At 47.5% G+C, this 24,039-nt stretch overlaps 1 protein-coding gene across 1 annotated transcript in view; it reads left to right on the top strand.

Moving 5' to 3' along the window:
- Positions 1 to 24,039, top strand: part of LOC137537715 (intestinal mucin-like protein) — a 91,477-nt gene that overhangs the window by 33,898 nt on the left and 33,540 nt on the right. Inside the window, exons 3-4 of the mRNA XM_068259656.1 lie at positions 11,200 to 11,240; positions 18,529 to 18,657. Of these exons, the coding sequence (XP_068115757.1) occupies positions 11,200 to 11,240; positions 18,529 to 18,657 (170 nt within the window). The remainder of the gene's footprint in view (positions 1 to 11,199; positions 11,241 to 18,528; positions 18,658 to 24,039) is intronic.

Genomic DNA, 24,039 nt, shown 5'->3' with positions numbered 1-24,039 from the left:
AGGGAAACCATTTACACTATTATGAAGTTGTACTCTGCATTTGAGTTGCTGAAGGTCATGCATGCAAGGTTTATTGCAAACCAACTTAAGTTCTACTCTACAGAATTTAACCCCTTTTGCACCAACATGTGCTATGCTATACTGTATATGCTTTGAATAGTGCAAAAAATAGGTAGCAGCCAGCACCATCTATTGATAAGCTCTTTTATTAATGAAAAAGACACATGATAAGACACAACAGCGACGTTTCGGAGGAATGCGTCCTCCTTTCTCAAGCTTCTATCAGTGTCTACACAAAATACTGAATCACAAACTCTTTATAGTTACATAAACTGGAGAATTAACCAATCACATTTCAGCGCCAAATTATGGCGACCAATCCCCTCCCGTCTCACCTGCGGACCTTGTGGGGAACTGCTTCTTAATATGCAAAAGGACACGCGCACAGATGGACATCTCATCCCATGATACGGGGTGGGGGCGAAACTCCAGAACGCCGCACGCATACCCACCCGCAGACCAATGGTAGAGAGTCAGTAGATGACATCACCCACAGGTCACGCCCATCCAAATACGACGAACCTGATGGGGAACTGGCTTACTCGCGGCTGACGCGGCTGACGCGGCCGCCGCCCACTGGTCTGACGTGCTAACTTACGTGAGCTAAGATCAGAATCAGAATCATTTATTTCGCCAAGCATGACAGGATCACGCCTGGAATTGGGTTTGGCACATACAGAGCTCAACATCTACAAGGACATGAAAAATAGTGCACTAAAACAAGAGAACATGCTTATCATGCTTACATAATAAAGCTGTGAAAGAGCTATAATCCTACGGAGTGGTGCCGGTCCTTTTCGAACGATTGCTGACTGTGGCCCCTTGGTACTGGGGTGAGGACCTTGGCACGCTAGCTGTTTATACTGAGCCTTGGTGGTGCTCCTGGACGCTTGAGGAACTAAAACAAGAGACATACATGATAAAGCATTTAACAAGATACAACAGATAGCATTTAGCAAGATACAACAGAAAGCAAAGGCAGGCTATGAGGGCTCGGTCCATAAGTCCCAAGCACGTCTGCGAACCTAAAAAGGATGGGGTGGTGGTGAGGCGTGGGTGGAGTTCAGGAGATTGACTGCTGAAGGGAAAAAAAGAGTTCCTATGCCTCGTAGTCCTGGTGGGGATGACCCGGAATCTTCGCCCTGAACACAGGCGACTGAAGTAGCAGTGGCCCAAGTGTGAGGGGTCCATGGCTATCTTCAGCGCCCTAGTGTGTAGTCTCAAGTTGTAGAGTAGATCAAGTGGAGGGAGGGGTTTCCCAATGATTCTCTCTGCTGATCTAATGACCCTCTGGAGTTTTTGTCTGTCGCTGACGGAGGAACCAGCGTACCAGACTAGGATGGAAGAGCAGAGTATAGATTCTGTGGTGGCAGAGTAGAATCTTGTGATGTCATTCGCTCACGTGATAGCTAGTATACGTATCGGCATCCCAGGCACGCCTTCCTCCCTGCCACATAGCAATGGAGCAAGCACTCACCCAGCAACCAGAAAATAAACAGAGCACAAAATAATCATGTTAAGGAACATGACAGACCAATTCAATTTTTATAAAAACATCATGGGGACACAACAAGAGGAGACTCAAATAACGACCTCCGTCAGTACAATAAGGATGCGCGTAGTCACACCGCCAGACGCACATAGAATTTACCTCACTGGTGACATATCATATTCCCTATTGAGTCCTTTGGGTTCCAAGGTGTCTAACCTACGTATCCACACTGCCTGTCACTGAAGAGACAGTTGGAGAAGATCTCCAAAATAAGGATATCCCTGGAGCTACATGCATCTACACTAGCGGAATATCATAAAAACAGGAGAATCCCTAGAGGTCTGCGCTCTCATGTTAGTCCGCTTTTGTTCCCGGATGACAACGGTTTCTGCCATATATGGTCCTTAATTTGGAACAAGGCATCTTTTGATTCCATACCAAACACACAATTGGAGAAACTCACTCCCAAACAGTTCTCTGCTGCTTTATAAAGCCTGCAGGCTGCTTATAAGCCAATGAGAAGTGCACACATAATACACCTAGCTTGCAGTGATAATCAAGCAAAAGCTGAGCAAGTCAGCCAATTAGTAGGAGAGGGCTTTAGTTGCATATAGACAATGGCTATATGACCAGCAGGGGGCACCAGCGTGCAGGATATTCCCTCTCATCTGCCCCCCTCCTAACTAAACTGCATGGGATACTACAATAATTAAAAACAATGGTGCATGAGCCAGCCTGGGGCCCCGGGAACTCTCACTGCCCGGGGCCCCAGAACCAGCATCTAACACCATGTGTGTGAGCGCAGCCAAAACCTTGGAGCTGCCACCTCCAAGGCCTGTCTCCTACTGCTCTAAAACTTACCAAACACACAATTGGAGAAACTCACTCCCAAACAGTTCTCTGCTGCTTTATAAAGCCTGCAGGCTGCTTATAAGCCAATGAGAAGTGCACACATAATACACCTAGCTTGCAGTGATAATCAAGCAAAAGCTGAGCAAGTCAGCCAATTAGTAGGAGAGGGCTTCAGTTGCATATAGACAATGGCTATATGACCAGCAGGGGGCACCAGCGTGCAGGATATTCCCTCTCATCTGCCCCCCTCCTAACTAAACTGCATGGGATACTACAATAATTAAAAACAATGGTGCATGAGCCAGCCTGGGGCCCCGGGAACTCTCACTGCCCGGGGCCCCAGAACCAGCATCTAACACCATGTGTGTGAGCGCAGCCAAAACCTTGGAGCTGCCACCTCCAAGGCCTGTCTCCTACTGCTCTAAAACTTACCAAACACACAATTGGAGAAACTCACTCCCAAACAGTTCTCTGCTGCTTTATAAAGCCTGCAGGCTGCTTATAAGCCAATGAGAAGTGCACACATAATACACCTAGCTTGCAGTGATAATCAAGCAAAAGCTGAGCAAGTCAGCCAATTAGTAGGAGAGGGCTTCAGTTGCATATAGACAATGGCTATATGACCAGCAGGGGGCACCAGCGTGCAGGATATTCCCTCTCATCTGCCCCCCTCCTAACTAAACTGCATGGGATACTACAATAATTAAAAACAATGGTGCATGAGCCAGCCTGGGGCCCCGGGAACTCTCACTGCCCGGGGCCCCAGAACCAGCATCTAACACCATGTGTGTGAGCGCAGCCAAAACCTTGGAGCTGCCACCTCCAAGGCCTGTCTCCTACTGCTCTAAAACTTACCAAACACACAATTGGAGAAACTCACTCCCAAACAGTTCTCTGCTGCTTTATAAAGCCTGCAGGCTGCTTATAAGCCAATGAGAAGTGCACACATAATACACCTAGCTTGCAGTGATAATCAAGCAAAAGCTGAGCAAGTCAGCCAATTAGTAGGAGAGGGCTTCAGTTGCATATAGACAATGGCTATATGACCAGCAGGGGGCACCAGCGTGCAGGATATTCCCTCTCATCTGCCCCCCTCCTAACTAAACTGCATGGGATACTACAATAATTAAAAACAATGGTGCATGAGCCAGCCTGGGGCCCCGGGAACTCTCACTGCCCGGGGCCCCAGAACCAGCATCTAACACCATGTGTGTGAGCGCAGCCAAAACCTTGGAGCTGCCACCTCCAAGGCCTGTCTCCTACTGCTCTAAAACTTACCAAACACACAATTGGAGAAACTCACTCCCAAACAGTTCTCTGCTGCTTTATAAAGCCTGCAGGCTGCTTATAAGCCAATGAGAAGTGCACACATAATACACCTAGCTTGCAGTGATAATCAAGCAAAAGCTGAGCAAGTCAGCCAATTAGTAGGAGAGGGCTTCAGTTGCATATAGACAATGGCTATATGACCAGCAGGGGGCACCAGCGTGCAGGATATTCCCTCTCATCTGCCCCCCTCCTAACTAAACTGCATGGGATACTACAATAATTAAAAACAATGGTGCATGAGCCAGCCTGGGGCCCCGGGAACTCTCACTGCCCGGGGCCCCAGAACCAGCATCTAACACCATGTGTGTGAGCGCAGCCAAAACCTTGGAGCTGCCACCTCCAAGGCCTGTCTCCTACTGCTCTAAAACTTACCAAACACACAATTGGAGAAACTCACTCCCAAACAGTTCTCTGCTGCTTTATAAAGCCTGCAGGCTGCTTATAAGCCATTGTCTATATGCAACTGAAGCCCTCTCCTACTAATTGGCTGACTTGCTCAGCTTTTGCTTGATTATCACTGCAAGCTAGGTGTATTATGTGTGCACTTCTCATTGGCTTATAAGCAGCCTGCAGGCTTTATAAAGCAGCAGAGAACTGTTTGGGAGTGAGTTTCTCCAATTGTGTGTTTGGTAAGTTTTAGAGCAGTAGGAGACAGGCCTTGGAGGTGGCAGCTCCAAGGTTTTGGCTGCGCTCACACACATGGTGTTAGATGCTGGTTCTGGGGCCCCGGGCAGTGAGAGTTCCCGGGGCCCCAGGCTGGCTCATGCACCATTGTTTTTAATTATTGTAGTATCCCATGCAGTTTAGTTAGGAGGGGGGCAGATGAGAGGGAATATCCTGCACGCTGGTGCCCCCTGCTGGTCATATAGCCATTGTCTATATGCAACTGAAGCCCTCTCCTACTAATTTGCTGACTTGCTCAGCTTTTGCTTGATTATCACTGCAAGCTAGGTGTATTATGTGTGCACTTCTCATTGGCTTATAAGCAGCCTGCAGGCTTTATAAAGCAGCAGAGAACTGTTTGGGAGTGAGTTTCTCCAATTGTGTGTTTGGTAAGTTTTAGAGCAGTAGGAGACAGGCCTTGGAGGTGGCAGCTCCAAGGTTTTGGCTGCGCTCACACACATGGTGTTAGATGCTGGTTCTGGGGCCCCGGGCAGTGAGAGTTCCCGGGGCCCCAGGCTGGCTCATGCACCATTGTTTTTAATTATTGTAGTATCCCATGCAGTTTAGTTAGGAGGGGGGCAGATGAGAGGGAATATCCTGCACGCTGGTGCCCCCTGCTGGTCATATAGCCATTGTCTATATGCAACTGAAGCCCTCTCCTACTAATTGGCTGACTTGCTCAGCTTTTGCTTGATTATCACTGCAAGCTAGGTGTATTATGTGTGCACTTCTCATTGGCTTATAAGCAGCCTGCAGGCTTTATAAAGCAGCAGAGAACTGTTTGGGAGTGAGTTTCTCCAATTGTGTGTTTGGTAAGTTTTAGAGCAGTAGGAGACAGGCCTTGGAGGTGGCAGCTCCAAGGTTTTGGCTGCGCTCACACACATGGTGTTAGATGGTGGTTCTGGGGCCCCGGGCAGTGAGAGTTCCCGGGGCCCCAGGCTGGCTCATGCACCATTGTTTTTAATTATTGTAGTATCCCATGCAGTTTAGTTAGGAGGGGGGCAGATGAGAGGGAATATCCTGCACGCTGGTGCCCCCTGCTGGTCATATAGCCATTGTCTATATGCAACTGAAGCCCTCTCCTACTAATTTGCTGACTTGCTCAGCTTTTGCTTGATTATCACTGCAAGCTAGGTGTATTATGTGTGCACTTCTCATTGGCTTATAAGCAGCCTGCAGGCTTTATAAAGCAGCAGAGAACTGTTTGGGAGTGAGTTTCTCCAATTGTGTGTTTGGTAAGTTTTAGAGCAGTAGGAGACAGGCCTTGGAGGTGGCAGCTCCAAGGTTTTGGCTGCGCTCACACACATGGTGTTAGATGCTGGTTCTGGGGCCCCGGGCAGTGAGAGTTCCCGGGGCCCCAGGCTGGCTCATGCACCATTGTTTTTAATTATTGTAGTATCCCATGCAGTTTAGTTAGGAGGGGGGCAGATGAGAGGGAATATCCTGCACGCTGGTGCCCCCTGCTGGTCATATAGCCATTGTCTATATGCAACTGAAGCCCTCTCCTACTAATTGGCTGACTTGCTCAGCTTTTGCTTGATTATCACTGCAAGCTAGGTGTATTATGTGTGCACTTCTCATTGGCTTATAAGCAGCCTGCAGGCTTTATAAAGCAGCAGAGAACTGTTTGGGAGTGAGTTTCTCCAATTGTGTGTTTGGTAAGTTTTAGAGCAGTAGGAGACAGGCCTTGGAGGTGGCAGCTCCAAGGTTTTGGCTGCGCTCACACACATGGTGTTAGATGGTGGTTCTGGGGCCCCGGGCAGTGAGAGTTCCCGGGGCCCCAGGCTGGCTCATGCACCATTGTTTTTAATCTTTTGATTCCATGACATTGACAATTGATAGCATCATGATGGAAATACCGAAACTTGATCAACAGATTAGTGATCTGAAACAAAGGCTGTTTGATAATACACCAACAGATAAATATGCCAAATATGTGGTGGATTTGAGTAATAGTCCGGAACAACATAAAAAACAAATACAGAACATCAACAGAGAGAAATTTCAAAGAGATGCAGTAGACTACACCACTGGTTATGTATATTCATGGCAAAAGCCTGTGTCAAAAAGGAGAAGAATTGTGAGGATCAAACCTAATGAATATTGACAAGGTGAACATAGAGGAGAATTGACTGATTTTTTGGTACAGACAGCATCATCAGACAATGTGTCCAGCGAAGAAACCGTCGGGGTGGCAGGCAGCGGAAACATAAAAGAGCGCCTGAGGCAGCGATCCAGACAGCCCAGAGCAGGCAGCCAGAAATTGACCCAGTCAAAAGCATAGTAGTTAATATATCTTCAAAACAGTTGACCCTGTCTCAGCAAGCTCTTCTGGATAAGGGACTGTCATTTGCACCTACCAACTGGCCTAACCGAGTTGATCTAGATATAGATATATATAGATTCTTTAGATCTATCCGTTTGAAATACTTTTTCAGTCAGCCTCAGGAGAGGCCTTTTTTCTCAAATCGAGATAGGAGTGAGGAGAGTTTGAGACTTAGAGACACCAATCTGCATGTGAAGAGCAGCTTTAATCCCCCATCATGTCAAGTTATAGACAAGTTTATGAAGAAAGTTACAGACGAGATAGACCAGATGTTTGACACCTCTGGAATGGGCTCCAACTGTCGGATTAGACATAATCTTGACCAGGCACAACGACAAGCACTTTGTGAACTTAGTGAGGATAAATCTATAGTTATAAAACAGGCGGACAAGGGGGGAGCGGTGGTCGTCATGGATGTGGAAGATTATAAGAATGAAATTAATCGATTACTATCAGATACTGTTACCTACAGGAAATTGATGGAAGATCCTACTGAAGAGTTCTTCAAACATATTAAAGAGACTGTTTTTCAAGCGTATCAAGACAAGATCATTGACGACATATTGAAACAGTATCTGATACAGGAGGATCCTATGGTTCCTGTATTTTACATCTGGCCAAAAATCCACAAAATAGAACACACACCCCAGGCCGCCCTATAGTGGCAGGGATCAATTCCATCTTCTCCCCAGTAGCCAGATATTTCGATCAGATGCTGAGGCCATTTGTTATAGGAGGAAAATCATACCTAAGGGACACCACCATGTTTCTGGAGGAAATTAAAAAGTTGTCCAATATCCCAGGGGGGTCATTGTTGGTCACCATGGATGTTGAGTTCCTCTACACCTCCATCCCTCATGATGGAGGTGTGGAGGCGGTTCAGCATATCATGGAATGTGCCTCAGATTTTTCTGGGGCACAAAGGTTTTTTTATGCAAATTGTTGTATATGTTGTTGACCTGTAACTATTTCATGGTGGAGGATCAGTTTTATTTGCAGATAAGGGGAATGGCGATGGGCTCGAACGTGGCCCCTACCTACGCAAATGTGTTCATGAATACTTATGAAGAGACTTTTGTTTATACTAATACAATTTTTTGCAATATGCAGTTTGCTGGATGAGATACATTGATGGCATATTTTGCGTGTGGGCGGGGCCACGTTCGAGCCTCATGCAGCTGGTGGCACAATTGGAGTTGCAGTGTCCATGTATCAAACTAACGGTGCATGTACATGATTATGAGGTTAGCTATCTTGATGTGATGGTGAGACTCCAAAATGGGAAACTCAGTACTGACATTTATGTTAAGCCTACTGATACCAATTCCACTTTGCTGTATGACAGCTTTCATCCTCCTAGTACCAAATTATCTATTCCAGGTAGCCAGTTTCAATGGGTGAAACGTATTGTTGACAATGAGGAGTTATGTAGAGATAGGCTTGCCGAGATGCAGATTAAATTCCAGAGACATTATCCAAGACCATTACTGGACAGGGCCAGACAGGATATTGAGAGGACAGATAGGACAGACAGAACTAGTCGTAGGAGGGGACACAACAAGAGGATTCCATTTGTTAGTCAGTTTAATGTGTATAGTGAGGATATAGCTAAGATACTGAGGAAAAACTGGCATTTTTTGAAGGATAGTTTTCCACAGATTAGTGAATTTCAGACTCCACGTCTGATGTCTTATAGAAGAGCACCAATTCTTAAGGATAAATTGGTGCACGCAGATTTAGGTTCCTAAAGAGTAGAGATATGTAGATCCACTAGACCCAATGGCACATACCCATGTTTGGGGTGTGTGCATTGTAATAGTGTAATTAGGGGTAGTTATGTTACACATCCCTATAGTGGTAAAAAAAATTCATTAATGGCCATTATGATTGTAATTCTAGATATGTGATATATGCCCTTAAATGCCCGTGTGGTCTGCTCTATATTGGGCAGACCACACAGAGGATAAAAGATAGATTATCTGCCCATAAAAGTACTATCAGAAAACCTGCCCTAGAACTAACAGTTCCCCAGCATTTTGTTCATGCTAGACACTCTGTCAATCAATTGAGGTTCCAAGTTTTGGAACAGGTGAAGCCAGCTAGACGAGGTGGCAATAGGATTAAACAGTTACTGTATAGAGAGGCAGTGTGGATACGTAGGTTAGACACCTTGGAACCCGAAGGACTCAATAGGGAATATGATATGTCACCAGTGAGGTAAATTCTATGTGCGTGTGGCGGTGTGACTACGCGCATCTTTATTGTACTGACGGAGGTCGTTATTTGAGTCTCCTCCTGTTGTGTCCCCATGATGTTTTTATAAAAATTGAATTGGCCTGTCATGTTCCTTAACATGATTATTTTGTGCTCTGTTTATCTTCTGGTTGCTAGGTGAGTGCTTGCTCCGTTGCTATGTGGCGGGGCGGAAGGCGTGCCTGAGATGCCGATACGTATACTAGCTATCACGTGAGCGAGTGACATCTTATCTCACATGAGTTAGCACGTCAGACCAGTGGGCGGCGGCCTCGTCAGCCGCGAGTGAGCCAGTTCCCCATTAGGTCCGCCGTATTTCGATGGGCGTGACCTGTGGGTGATGTCATCTACTGACTCTCTACCATTGGTCGGCGGGTGGGTATGCGTGTGGCGCTCGGGAGTTTCGCCCCCGCCCCGTCACATGGGATGAGATGTCTATGTGTGCGCATGTCCTTTTGCATATTAAGAAGCAGTTCCCCACAAGGTCTGCAGGTGAGACGGGAGGGGATTGGTCGCCATAATTTGGCGCTGACATATGATTGGTTAATTCTCCAGTTTATGTATATATAAAGAGTTTGTGATTCAGTATTTTGTGTAGACACGGATAGAAGCTTGAGAAAGGAGGACGCATTCCTCCGAAACGTCACTGTTGTGTCTTATCATGTGTCTTTTTAATTAATATGGAAATTATTGGAGTGCAGTCTGATCAACTTATTGATGCTTCGAATAGTGGTAATCATTAGCCTCCCTAGCAGTAATCCCGAGTCAGCCTCGGGCCGGAAATCCACACCTCAGATCGATAACCCCGAGCCTTACATGGGGTAGCTGCCGGCAATTATGGAGACACAGTGCCAATGACCCATCATGGCCACTCTCGTGTTCCAGTGCATGGTGAAACCCACTCTTGTTTTGCTGCGGCGCGCTGTGCGCATCACGTGTCTGTATCCCTGCACTGTCCTCAGAAGTGCTCACAATCTATTCCCTACCATAATCTAATGTCCTAACAAATGATGTATTTATATAGTGCAAAATTTCTGGTGTACATGCATATGTGAGCTCAAAATGTGGGGGTGATCCCGTGCCACGGGGAAGGGGGGGGGGGTGGGTCCCAGGCTGACACTTTCCTGGTGGGCCCTTAGTGTCCCAGTCCGACCCTGGGGACACCTATAGAACTGGCTACCTATACTGGGGACACCTATAGACCTGGCTAACTATACTGGGGACACCTATAGACCTGGCTACCTAATCTGGGACACCTATAGACCTGGCTTCCTATACTGGGGGCACCTATAGACCTGGCTACCTAAACTGGGGACACCTATAGACCTGGCTAACTATACTGGGGACACCTATAGACCTGGCTACCTAATCTGGGACACCTATAGACCTGGCTACCTATACTGGGGACACCTATAACTTGCTACCTATATTGGGGCACCTATAGCCAACTACCTATAATGGGGACACCTATAACTTGCTACCTATTGTGGGAGCACCTATATCTAACTACCTATACTGGGGACACTTATAGCTGGCTACCTATACTGGGGGCAACTATACTCAGGCTCTAGGCCCTTCATATGACACTTGCCTCAGGCCCTGCATACTCTAAGGCCATCCTGCATTGCTGGCAGTATCACCTAGAAAAGCACCCAGCCCTCCTCAGCCAGCACTGGCTACCTAATACTGATATATATGGGCACATGGCTACTTAATTCTGTTTTCTGGGGAACATTGCTACTTAATTTATGTATACAGGGCTCATTTGGCTACTAAATTATTTTATTTTGATGCTCCTGGCTATTTATTTTGTTCATTGTAAGGCACCTTGCTACTTAATTATTTTATCTGGAGGTGTGTGACTATGTAATGTTTTCTGAAAGTTTCCTGGTGGGCCCTTAGTGTCCTAGTCCGACCCTGCCCTGTTCACACATATGGCACTTTTTTGGATGTGTCGTAGCTTGACCATAGGAGTTGTGTGAGCACTTCAGGAAAAGAGTTGTTGCCCATAAAGTTGGAAAAGGTTACATGACCATCTCTAATCAGCAATCATTAGATTGTGCACAAATGGATTACACTACCCAGAAAAATGTAAAGCATTCACAAACGTTCAACCCTACCACTGTATGTTATGTAAGGGCTGTGATGTTGGCTTATATACCACCTGTAAAGAAAAAAAGAATTATAAACGGCACTAATAAACATCATATTGTCTCCCTAACAGGACCCATGGATGTATGTATAGCTAATGAGATGGTATACCAGGTAGGAATATAGCTATCAACATATTCACACAGATTATACATGTGCATTTTAAATGTGAGTGTCTAGAAGAAAAATAACTTGCCACAGTTATGTCAGATTTCCTATCCATTGTCCATAGACAGCTGTTCAATGTTTTAAGGTTAATCTTCTAATGCAAAACTACACAGGTCTTTACAATATGTCCCATCCATACATTTTCTTGATGACGTCTAATAACCACTCCACCCCAGGGGAGGACTGGCCCAGGGGGACGGGGGGCAATTGCCCCCCGGGCCGCCCGAATCTTAAGTAATTAGGGCCAGCCGCTGCTATACGCAGCGGCCGCAGACATACCACAGGTGACAGGTTCGAAGTAGGGATCGCAACCTCGCGCGATATTTCCAGGCAAGTTGAAGTATCCAATCAGAGAAGGGGCTGAGGCGGCCGGCCGTGGTGTGCCCTTGTGCGTGGCTGCGCCTGCGGTGGATGTGAGCGGCACAAGGACACAAATAGCTTAGGTCCTCTCCGGCCCGGTGGGTTGACCCTGCTTGACTCCGCCCCCCGCCTGGAGCCATTGCCGCCCGCAACGTGCTGCTGTGCCTGCGGTGTCATCGGAGTGAGCTGTCTCACTCTTCAGCTTTCTGTGCTGGGGGGGCTGGGGGCCTGGAGCTGTGGCTACGAGTGGCTGGCTTGCATGGCTGGAGGAGTCGGACACAGTCCTACCCTGTGCTGCTGTGCCTGAGGTGTCGTCGGAGTGAGCTGTCTCACTCTTCAGCTTTCTGTGCTGGGGGGGCTGGGGGCCTGGAGCTGTGGCTACGAGTGGCTGGCTTGCATGGCTGGAGGAGTCGGACACAGTCCTACCCTGTGCTGCTGTGCCTGAGGTGTCGTCAGAGTGAGCTGTCTCACTCTTCAGCTTTCTGTGCTGGGGGGGCTGGGGGCCTGGAGCTGCGGCTACGAGTGGCTGGCTGTCCTGGCTGGAGGAGTCGGACACTCGGGGGGCTGGGAGTCGGAGATGCCACCTATAGCTGCTTGCTGCTGTGGAGGAGGAGGAGGTGTAGGACTGAGGATACAGGAGGATAGAGGAGGTCGGGTCCAGGTCGCTAGAGGAGAAGGTGTTTTTTTATAAATTTTGTTTCTGTACTTATTCTCCCTTCTTGTCACTGAGTTACTCACACTTTGCTGCCTGCCTGCTACTGCTGTCAAATTCAATTCTCTGCCCAGGCCAGTGCCCTCTGAGTTTTTTTTTGTGTGATAATCATCCCCATTCTGACCCTGGCCTGAGGGGGAACGTTTTTTCTTCTTGTGGTGTGATTGGCGGCAGGGGAGGGGGGAGGCAGGCAGTTAGGCACTGTCAAACAGGTAGTTGGAAGGGGGGGGGGGTAGGTGTCAGACAAGTAGTTTGTATGGTGGGTGGGCAGGAGTGGGGTTAGGCATCACCAGGTAGGTAGGTGTGTGTGGGGGGGGGAGGGGGTTGTTTAAAGGAGTTATCAGGCATTTTTAATGAAATAAGTGCTACTTACTCTGGGCTTCCTCCAGCCCCATGCTCCCAGCATGTCCCTCGCCGCAGCTCTGCAGTCAGCCATTCGCTGCCGTTGCCTCCCAGTCCCCGGCGATGGCACCAGTCCGACCTGGATGTCGGCCTGTACTGCGCCTGTGCGAGCAGCACTGTCAATCACCGCCACGTGGACCGGAGTGTACTGCGCAGGCGCAGTAGTTTTGCGTCTGCACAGTACACTCTGGTCCATGTGGCGGTGATTGACAGCGCCGCTCGCACAGGCGCAGTCGGCCTGACGTCATCGCCGGGGGCTGGGAGGCAGCGGCAGCGAACAGCTGACTGCAGAGCTGCGGCGAGGGACATGCTGGGAGCTTGGGGCTGGACGAGCCCTGGGTAAGTAGCACTTATTTTCATAAAAAAAAAAAGCCTGATAACTCCTTTAAGGTTAGGCATCAGACACAGATTGTGCGGAGAAATGGAGTTAGGCATCAGAGAGAGAGAGAGAGAGAGAGTGTGAGTGTGTGTGTGAGTGAGTGAGTGAGTGCGCACACAAGAAAGATATGGCTTTGGGCTGGGGATGGCGTGAAACGGGCCTCTAGTTTGTGTTGTCCCCCCAGGCCAAAAGGTCCCAGCCCTCCCACTACCTCATCTCTAGGCATGGATTACTCCTACCCTCCACTAGAACAACCTTTTTGTATTTGCGTATAAAGAACAACTCAAAGCAACTCCCCTTCCCTGGAATTTCCTCCCGCAACTTTTATCTCTTTTTGTAAATGGGAAGTACAGTAGAGTCCTGCTTATCCGGAACTCAAATAACCGGCAGTTTCAACTAACCAGCAGAAATCGCTGACAGCACTCACAGTGATGAATGGCAAATTTTTAGGTTGTGTGTGGGCTATGCTGTGCTGGTTTCCATGCCACCTCTCCAAGCCCCTCCCCCCAGGTTAAAGGGTCACTATCGTGAAAAATTTCATTTTTAACACTCCTAAAATGCTAGTGCATGGCATAATAAAATTTTGCCTTGACTATTGTAACACCTGCTCTGTAGTAGCCTACCAACTGACTAGCTTTCCTCTATTTTATACTGAACTCGGCAACTCGACTTATGCACCTCTCTTCTAGTTCTTCAACTGCTGCATCTCTCTGCCAAGCTCTCACTGGCTACCAATAAGTAGATGCATGAAAAGTCTTGTATATGCAAGTGTGAGAGGTGTCTTTAGTGAAGAACAGGAGATGATTGCGTACAATGTGAAGATGGCAGTTGGGGTGGTATCTGGAACCTAGATATGAGATATACAGAGGAGAAAGGAAGAATAGAACCAGTCGATACACTCCAAATTCTCCCCTGTACATCTCATACCCGTTTTCCAGATACCACCTCAACCAATATATTCACCCTTGTTCTTTTTTTAGCTAGAATCATCTCCTCACTGTTGCATATACAAGACTTCTCATGAGCCTCTCCCCTTTGCTTAGATTCCCTTGCAAAACTCATCTGTAAGTCTCCAACCCAATAAACGTTTTAGCATGCTTTTAAAACTCAACGTTTTAGACTAGCATATAACGTAGTCTAGACAATATCTTCTTTAGGCCCCTTTTACACTGTTGCAAGTGTGCATCGTGTTACCCTGTTTCACTGCAGGGTAATGCAATGGCAATGCAAAGCAATGGAGCCTAGCACACTTACTGCGTTGCATCGGAAGTGCCCAATCGGCCGCCAACTTGCCACAAAGTAAACAATGCGTTACTTTCAGACTTCCGCAGTGATGCAATAGTGGCTAAAGTAATGAAATATGGAGGCCTGAGTGTGTTTATTTGGAGGTGTGTTGATTTTGTGAAAGCTTGTCAAGCAAAAGCAGCCAAAGGGAGTCCTTGAAGGCTGGAGGCGGCCTAAATGACTCCAATGTGCTGCAGACTCATCTAATTGAAGATCAGTTGCTAAGGGAGGGTGAGTGCTGAGGGTGAGGTGGTGGTGGTGTCTCATTTGACTTATGTTGCAAAAGTCATTCCCTGTTATAACATTCCAAAAAGCAGGCTGCACTTGCAATCCAAAAAAGTCTCTACCTCTAAAGCACAATGGCATCACCCTAAAAAGCATAAAAATATTAAACACCGCAAATAGTGCACACAGTTATAACCCGCATAACAACACAGCACTCCCCGGGATGTGCCACTACCAGGAAGAAATCAACGTTCTTTCCTCCCACCATGATTACACTCACGGGATAGTTGCTTGTTGTAACGATTGGTGTCAGCACACAGAGAGTATCTGATTATTGATGATCTGCAGTATCACCAACAATACAGATGTATACCTGATTATGGATGATCTGCAGAATTACCAATAATACAAGTATGACTAACCTCTGGACACCTAATGAAGTGTACGTGCTTGGTGCAACTGTAAGGCTATCTCCCGTGGAGCGAGAGACACAGATACCACTACAGCCAGTGACCACCTGAGGAGCAGGTGGCCTCTGGCTGTGCAGGGACTATCTCTTTAAGATAGAGATAAGCTTGCAGCCAGTGATTCCCTGATGGACTGGAAATCAGACTGTACTGCAGCCAAGGATTCCCAGATGGATTGGGAATCAGACTGTACTGCAGCCAGTGGACTCCTATGGCGTAGAGGCCACTGGCTGAACTGCAGGGAGGACTCTCTGAGGAGCAGGAGGTCCTTGCAGCTAACTGTCACTTGGTGGATTAGTGTCACGGGTAGTACAGACAGACTGATCACTCGAGGGATGAGTGACAGCCAGAAGGGTCAGACAGGCCAGGTCGGCAACACACGAGCAGATAAGGTACAGAGACAGAAGGCTGATTCGGTAACCGGGTACAGGCAAGGTTGGCAACTGGTAGACAGATAGGCAGAGGTACCGAATCAGAAAGCAAGAGAGAGGTCAACAGAGCCAGAGGTCATAACAGATATCAAACACAATCCTAGTCTGAGGTGTGAGGTCCTTGGTCTCGACACCCAGGAACTAGTCTAAAGAATAACACAGTATCCTATGCTTGGGTGTGAGGTCCTTGGTCTCAACACCCTGGAACTGGTCTAAAGTATAACACAGTAATGACACAGTAATCCTATGCTTGGGTGTGAGGTCCTTGGTCTCAACACCCTGGAACTGGTCTAAAGTATAACACCGTAATAACATGGTAATCCTATGCTTGGGTGTGAGGTCCTTGGTCTCAACACCCTGGAACTGATCTAAAGTATAACACAGTGATGACAAAGTAAACATCAAGAGCAGAATCTGGCTACGTGTGAATTCCCAGTTCCAACTGGTTCTAACATACTGTAGGATCTAACTAAGGTCTGAGTGCTCACACGTAAGTATTCGCAACGGCAGACAACCAGCAACTGACAAGCAAGGTCTATATATACTACAGCGCTCCGCAGCGCAGCCCCCAGCCACTCAGCCAATCAGGAGTCCCGCTGAGATCAGCTGATCCTTTAAAAACATAAATGGGCAAGCACCATCAACCATTCCCCAAGAGTAAGGGAAATATTATACGAGTGTGCAGAAAGGAACAAATTAAATATACAAGGCTAACAAAGAACAGTAGTCCCCTTTAAATACCGCACCACTCCAAAAATTGTAATTAATTCATCAACTTTATTCAACAAACATAAAAGCACTTAAAACCAATGTGAGCAGCCATGTAATAATATTAAAATAACAGTCCATGATTAATGAATAAATAATTCTCCACAAGATAGTATCAAAAAAACAGTAATGCCCCTGAATGGATATAAAGTAAAAATATTGATGTAAAAATCTACCCTGCTAAGCAAAAAAGTGATCCAGCAACAAGGACAGTGAAAAACATGCTAAAAGTGACCATAGTGCTTGAAGAAGAAAGACCAGTACCAACCAGATAAATTGAAAGTGATACAGTGCATATAATCAGCGTAATAACGCTGTATATAAGGTGCAATTAGCCACAAAGGTGCTGCGTGCACAAAAGAAAAGGACAGCGACTAGCGCTGAGAAGGGAGCTAACGCTTACCAGAGGATCTGAGTGTGGAGATGAACTACCATGGCATACCAAACCTGGCAGGTTTGGTATGCCATGGTAGTTCATCTCCACACTCAGATCCTCTGGTAAGCGTTAGCTCCCTTCTCAGCGCTAGTCGCTGTCCTTTTCTTTTGTGCACGCAGCACCTTTGTGGCTAATTGCACCTTATATACAGCGTTATTACGCTGATTATATGCACTGTATCACTTTCAATTTATCTGGTTGGTACTGGTCTTTCTTCTTCAAGCACTATGGTCACTTTTAGCATGTTTTTCACTGTCCTTGTTGCTGGATCACTTTTTTGCTTAGCAGGGTAGATTTTTACATCAATATTTTTACTTTATATCCATTCAGGGGCATTACTGTTTTTTTGATACTATCTTGTGGAGATTTATTTATTCATTAATCATGGACTGTTATTTTAATATTATTACATGGCTGCTCACATTGGTTTTAAGTGCTTTTATGTTTGTTGAATAAAGTTGATGAACTAATTACAATTTTTGGAGTGGTGCGGTATTTAAAGGGGACTACTGTTCTTTGTTAGCCTTGAAGATCAGCTGATCGTCTTGATCAGCTGATACCTCTCCTGCTGGCATAAAGGTCCTGTCTTCTGGCGCGTGCGCAGCTCTCCATCTGTGTGCACTAGAAGGCCCAGGCAAACCAGACACGTTGCTGTGCAGAAACCGCCGGTCTGAACGCGGAGACAGCCGCCCCGCCGCCAGACCGCGCGGCGGCATCTCCGCTATTCATTACACTTGTTCAATGAATATGAATGACCTGGTAAGTTATGGTGAACCTCAGTCATCCCTAAATATGGAGGCTGGCACAATGTTTAATCCAAAACCAACTTTTATTTTACAGCGGGGCAGTTGAAGTTACAGGAGCAGCGTTGTGCCGCTGTACTGCGCACTCAAGCCAGCACACCTCCATCCCATCACTGCCGCCATAACCACAAGCTTGTCCCCAGCACCAGCATACCTACAGGCTCCTTCCTACATGTTTTGGCATATAATGACTCATCAGGGGCTCATTCCCTGTTATACACTCTGGAGCAGTTGTGGTGCAAATCTTTGGAAGAAGCATCTTTTTTTGCTATCTTAATTAAAGACTTATACAATTTGAAAAAAGGCCTGCTGTGTTGGTTTGAAAGTGGCAGAGTGATGTTCCTTTTTTATAAATGCCCACTGACTGCATCACAACTCAGCTCACAGTTATTTATATACCATTTGCCTGAGGCCCCTTTGCAGACCCGTTTCAGTGATTCAGCACCAGAACAGCCTAATTGATGCTGCATGCTTAAAAATGCATGTACTGTATGTGACTGTCTGCTATGCTTAGATGAGATTCATGGAATCGGGAGCTGAAAACAGAACATACATTGCTGACTTAGATCAGCGCAGCCAGAATGGAAGCAGTAACTGGTTTGTGGTGCATGGATAAGTAGTGCTGAAGTGGTGTACTGGCATTCTAATGGGCAGGACAGAGGAGGAGGCTCATCATGTTCTACTTATATATTTTGCAATATCCTTTGACATAATGGTCTTTGGCAGCAGCAGTTGCTCCTCCAGTGCCAGAGCTCCTCCTGTATAGGTATTGCTGATTGCAGCAGTACCATTTAAGTGCTTGTGCACACATTCCATTTTAGTCCTACATCCACTATAATATTTATGATTGGAATACTGAGTTATAACAAATGATTCACAATATTCCATTTCTAAGCATTTTAAACATCTTTTTTAATAAAACTGGCAAAAATGAAAACAGTTCCTTATTATTTCTTGTCCTCAACAGGTTGGTCAAGTTATCCCAACAATTGAGTCACTATGCCTGAACTGCACATGCGCAGATGTCAAGGACCCAGACACTGGTTTTAATAGACATAATTGTGTAGCTATAAGTTGCATCGATCAGTGTTCCCTGGTAAGTACTCCATATAGCTAGACGCATAATCAAGCCCACTTATATTTCCTTTTCATTAACACTAAACAAGAAGTGGATGCATTTGAATATAATGTGCATGTTTCCATCTGTTGCTGTAAGTTGCCTTGAACTTTGTCCTTTCCTAAGCTCTCCCCAGACTAGTGATTAGTGAAATGCTACATCTTGTTTCATCAGCAAACACTGGCCCATCTGCACTAGTTTACAAGAAGATGCTTGTGTGCCTCTTACTCGCTCTGTGTATACTTTCTGAGTTTATTAAACCCTATGTCTACCTGAACTGGCTGCTGCATGTCCCATATGGCAACAAATGCACTTGGGCACAGGCTTCAGTAAACATAGGGAGCACACACAGAGCACAGGGAGAGTAAAAGGCACACAGGGACAAGGATGGTCAGCACCTTCCTGTAAACTAGCGCTCATGGCAGGCTGACAGACTGTTTTTTGCTGCGCCACCTTGTATATTGTGACTATTGATAAAATCTGTAGCAGTCTATATTAAATTATTTTTCACCACTGATGGGCTGATGAACATTTTCTTTCTTTTTTGTTGTTGTTGTTGTAACTATGAAGATGGTGGGGGCTGAGAACACCTCTGGGCAATTGTGCCAAATGACAAAAATGGAAGTAACAACATTTTATGTAGTTAATAGCCCATAATTAATTTAATAATAAGTTGCCGGCGTTCATTAACTCGCGTTCCCATTCATGCATCTCCCTGCTAACGGGTGGCGACGGTAGCAAGCGCAGGAGCACTCGGGGGGAACGATAGGCGGCCGCCCACTGCTGCTGATGCATATTCACGGCCCTGGGACTTCAAGTGAAGTTTTCCCCAGCCGCGTTTATACTGCACTTGGTGCAGTAAGTAGGTAATATTCAGAAAAGTGGGTGGAGCCTACCAGTGGCGTTCCTACCATAGGGCGGCATGGGGCGCCCCGCACCGGGTGTCGGGCGCCCCAGGGGGTGTCACCAAGGCCTCCCACAGAGGCCTGTGCAAGACAGGAGGGGGAAGCAACACGGAAAGGAGGGGTGGCGGGGAAAGCGGCGGGGAGGGGGGCCGTACTCCCCACATCCCTCACCTGGGTCCCCTCCTTCTGGCGCTTCCCCCTCCTAATTAGCAGCAGCTAGATGAGCGGTAGTGATGGGTCGTTCGCGAACGTGCTGCGAACGGCAAGAGCCGGCTCTCAGTTTTAAAAGAGCCGATGCCTCAGCCGCCCCACAGAGCTCTGCTTTGCTCTTAAATAAAGGGCGCTGAGGCATGCTGGGAGATGTAGTCCTCCTCTTCCAGCTTGTAGGAGTGTATGGGGCGGAGCAGAGCAGTAGCAGGAGGGATTGCCCCATTCAGAGAAGCAGTTTGGAGTTGTCATGGAGACGGGGGCGGGGCTTTTACTCCGATTCTGAGTGGTATCCAGTGATATTTATTGAAGAGCCGATTCAGAGCCGTAAGAGCCGGCTCTTTAATGGGAGCCGATTCAGAAGAGCCAATGCTCTGAGAAGAGCCGGAATTCCCATCACTAATGAGCGGGCAGGAGCGGGCAGAGAAGACTTACTCACCTACTTACTGCATTCCAGGCGATGGCGCATAGCGTCATCGTCACGTGACGCTGGTCTCCACCTTCTCCACCGCCCACTGTGCTTCCTGATTTGCGGAAGCACAGTTAGCGACAGAGAGAGAAGTCGGAGACCAGCGTCACGTGAGGATGACGCTGTGCGCCATCACCAGGAGCAGGTGAGTAAGTCCTCCCCGCCCGCTTCGCTAAGCTGCTGGCTGCTGCTAATTAGGAGGGGGGAAAGCGCCGGAAGGAGGGGACCCAGGTGAGGTAGGTGGGTGGCCTGGCCCCCCTCCCCGCCACCCCACCTTATAAGCTTCCCCCCATACCGGGGGCACCTATGCTACACTGGGGGCACCTATGCTACACTGGGGGCACCTATGCTGCACTGGGGGCACCTATGCTGCACTGGGGGCACCTATGCTGCACTGGGGGCACCTATGCTACACTAGGGGCACCTATGCTGCACTGGGGCAACTATGCTACACTGGGGGCACCTATGCTACACTGGGGGCACCTATGCTACACTGGGGGCAACTATACTAGCTATACTGGGGCAGTGGCGGTGCCAGGGGGGTGGTTTAGGTGCTGAAGCACCCCCTAATATTGTCCAAGCACCCCCAGCGTGAACTGATTTTCGGCGTCTAATAGACGCTGTGTCAGTTCACTGACGGCAGCAGCCCGCAGCTCCAAAAGCGGCAGAGCAGGGCAGTAAAATGGCGTCCGAAGCCCTGCTCTGGAGACTGAGTCTGCAATGCAGGGCTTTGGGCGCCATTTTCCCGTAGGCCTGCTCTCAGCACAGGAGTTTCAGTTGCTGGCTGGCTGCAGAGGATCGTGGGAGCTGCGCGCCGGACAGAGGCCGGGACAGGAGGTCTGCTGCGGCTTCAGGTGAGTAAATTTTTATTTAATTTATATTAGCAGGTGTATTGACTGTTCTGGCCAGGTCTGCTACATGATTGAAGTGTTTTCTGGCCAGGTTGGCCACATGATTGCATGTATTTTCTGGTCAAATCTTCCACATCATTGCATATATTTTCTGGGCAAATCTGCTAACATGATTGCATGTATTTTCTGGGCAAATCTGCCGACATGATTGCATGTATTTTATGGGCAAATCTGCCGACATGATTGCATGTATTTTCTGGGCAAATCAGCCGACATGATTGCATGTATTTTCTGGGCAAATCTGCCGACATGATTGCATGTATTTTCTGGGCAAAGATGTACGGAGGAGGGTGCGCGTTCATAACAGGAGAGAGCCATAAAGATGAGTAGTAGCACCGATACCGACACCGAGGATCCGGTGTGATTGTGCGGGGTGTGGTGGCGGGAGGGGGGGGGGGTAGAAATGAAGAGGGTTTGAGCACTTTTACTTATAACAACATCAAGGCTGGGGGCCACAGCACTTTTAGAGGCTGGGGGTCGCAACACTATGAGAGGCTGGGGATCGGGAGGGGGGCCACAGCACTTTTAGAGGCTGGGGGTCGGGAGGGGGGTCGCAGCACTATGAGAGGCTGGTGGTCGGGAGGGGGTTCGCAGCACCATGAGAGGCTGGGGATTGGGAGGGGAGTCGCAGCACCATGAGAGGCTTGGGGTCGGGAGGGGGATCACAGCACCATGAGAGGCTGGGGGCCGGGAGGGGGATCGCAGCACCATGAGAGGCTGGGGGCCGGGAGGAGGGTCGCAGCACTATGAGAGGCTGGGGATCGGGAGGGGGGTCGCAGCACTATGAGAGGCTGGGGGTCGGGAGGGGGATCGCAGCACCATGAGAGGCTGGGGGTCGGGAGGAGGATCGCAGCACCATGAGAGGCTGGGGGTCGGGAGGAGGATCGCAGCACCATGAGAGGCTGGGGGTCGGGAGGGGGTTTGCAGCACTATGAGTGGCTGGGGGGAAATTTGTGGGGAAATCTGCTGCCAATCTCATCCCCCCCCCCCCGTCCAGCTACCTCCGGTTGCCCCCTCTCTATCCCCTGCTGAGAGATATGAGTGCTCCTCCCTCCTTTCCCCAACCTTCCCGCTACCTCCCACTTCCACCCGTTGCCCCCTCCGAAAGCCCCGGCACCTCTGTACAACTGATCAGGACTCGTATTACTCACCGTGGCCCTCTCTCTCTCCTGCGATGATCGCGGAACCTCATCTCCTCCTCTGCTGATCAGCTCCAGGCTGCTGTTCACAATACCGGGGGACGCGGCTTAATGACGTCATCAAGCCGCGTCCCCGGTATGGTAAACAGTAGCCCGGAGCTGAACAGTGGAGTAGGAGGGTGCGCGATCAATGCTGGAAAGCCATGACGGTGAGTAGTCTTGTGGATGCCCATTCCACAGCACATAAGGGAATCGAGCGGGGGAGAGGAGGGGGGGTTTGAGTGGCAGCGGCAGCTTTAGGTATCGGAGCACTTTCAGTTATTTTAGTTAAATAGTGGCTGGCCATCGGAAGGGAGTGTGCGGGGGCGAAATTGGAACACTGGCTGGGCGTCGGGAGGGAATGTTCGGGTGTGGGGGAAGGATCGGGTGGGCTCTGCACATAACAGTCTGGAAAATACCTCACTGTTTGCTACTTAGTGCCGCATTGTTTCCCCCTGCATGTCGGTAGTTTAGCGCACATAGGCAGTTGGCGGGAAACTGTATCAGAATTTAACAAAGAAACAAAAAACAACGAATGAGGTATTTTCCCTACTGCTGTTTACATCACCTTGCATAGCTACCAGAATTGAGCCCATTATACCCTTGGTTATCAATTCACTTTTTCTCCTCAGTTTTCTCCCAGGAGATGTTTTTACTCCTTATCAAAAAAATAAGTTGTAAGCCCATGGAAAGCAAGAAAATACTTAAGAATAACTTTGATACTTTTTACCTACTTTTTTAGTATTTCTTTCAATTGCTAGGTGTTGAAAAGTTATTGTACATAAGATGAAAAAGTATCTCCTGGGAGAAAGCCAATGTGGCACAACTTATTTCAATATTCTATGCTTCCCTTTACCCCATTTAAAATTCAGTAACATTCCATCTCAGTAATATTACCATTCAAGAGAAGAGATATCCATATAGCATAAATCAAAATTCTACAAACTCTATGTAATGTGTAATAAAGAAATCCTTATTGAACAGTGACATACCCCCAAAACATTCAATTCAGAAATGCCAAGGTAGAGAGGCAGTGCTTCATATTTGGTTCAGTCTCACTAACTTACTTATTATTTCTTATTTTCATATCTCTTTTGTAATTAGTACGATAGTTGTGTTTGTATTTTTATGCTTACCGTGGTTGTATTGACCTTATCAGCAATACTCTTATATCACCTTTAATCCTACAACTACTGCCGTGCACTGGTTTTGGTGTTTTTAATTGATTTTAATTGGGATATGTCCCTGCTCCATTAAGATTACTTTATTACACATTGTATGGAATTTGTAAAATTTTGACCTATGCTATATGGATATCTCTTGTTTTGAATGGTATTGGGTTTTTTTCCATGGTGAGTTTTAGTTTATTTTAGCTCTTTGGCCTGGTGCACACCAAAAACCGCTAGCAGATCCGCAAAATGCTAGCAGATTTTGAAACGCTTTTTCTTATTTTTCTGCAGCGTTTCAGCTAGCGTTTTGCGGTTTTGTGTAGCGTTTTTGGTGTAGTAGATTTCATGTATTGTTACAGTAAAGCTGTTACTGAACAGCTACTGTAACAAAAAACGCCTGGCAAACCGCTCTGAAGTGCCGTTTTTCAGAGCGGTTTGCGTTTTTCCTATACTTAACATTGAGGCAGAAACGCATCCGCAATCCAAAATCTGCTGCAGCCCGGGAGTATGCGTTTCTGCAAA

The sequence above is a fragment of the Hyperolius riggenbachi genome, chromosome 11 (assembly GCF_040937935.1).
Source record: "Hyperolius riggenbachi isolate aHypRig1 chromosome 11, aHypRig1.pri, whole genome shotgun sequence".
In the NCBI taxonomy this organism is placed as follows: Eukaryota; Metazoa; Chordata; class Amphibia; order Anura; family Hyperoliidae; genus Hyperolius; species Hyperolius riggenbachi.
Note: the sequence above shows the minus strand (reverse complement) of the source record. Positions and strands in the feature narration are given on the sequence as shown.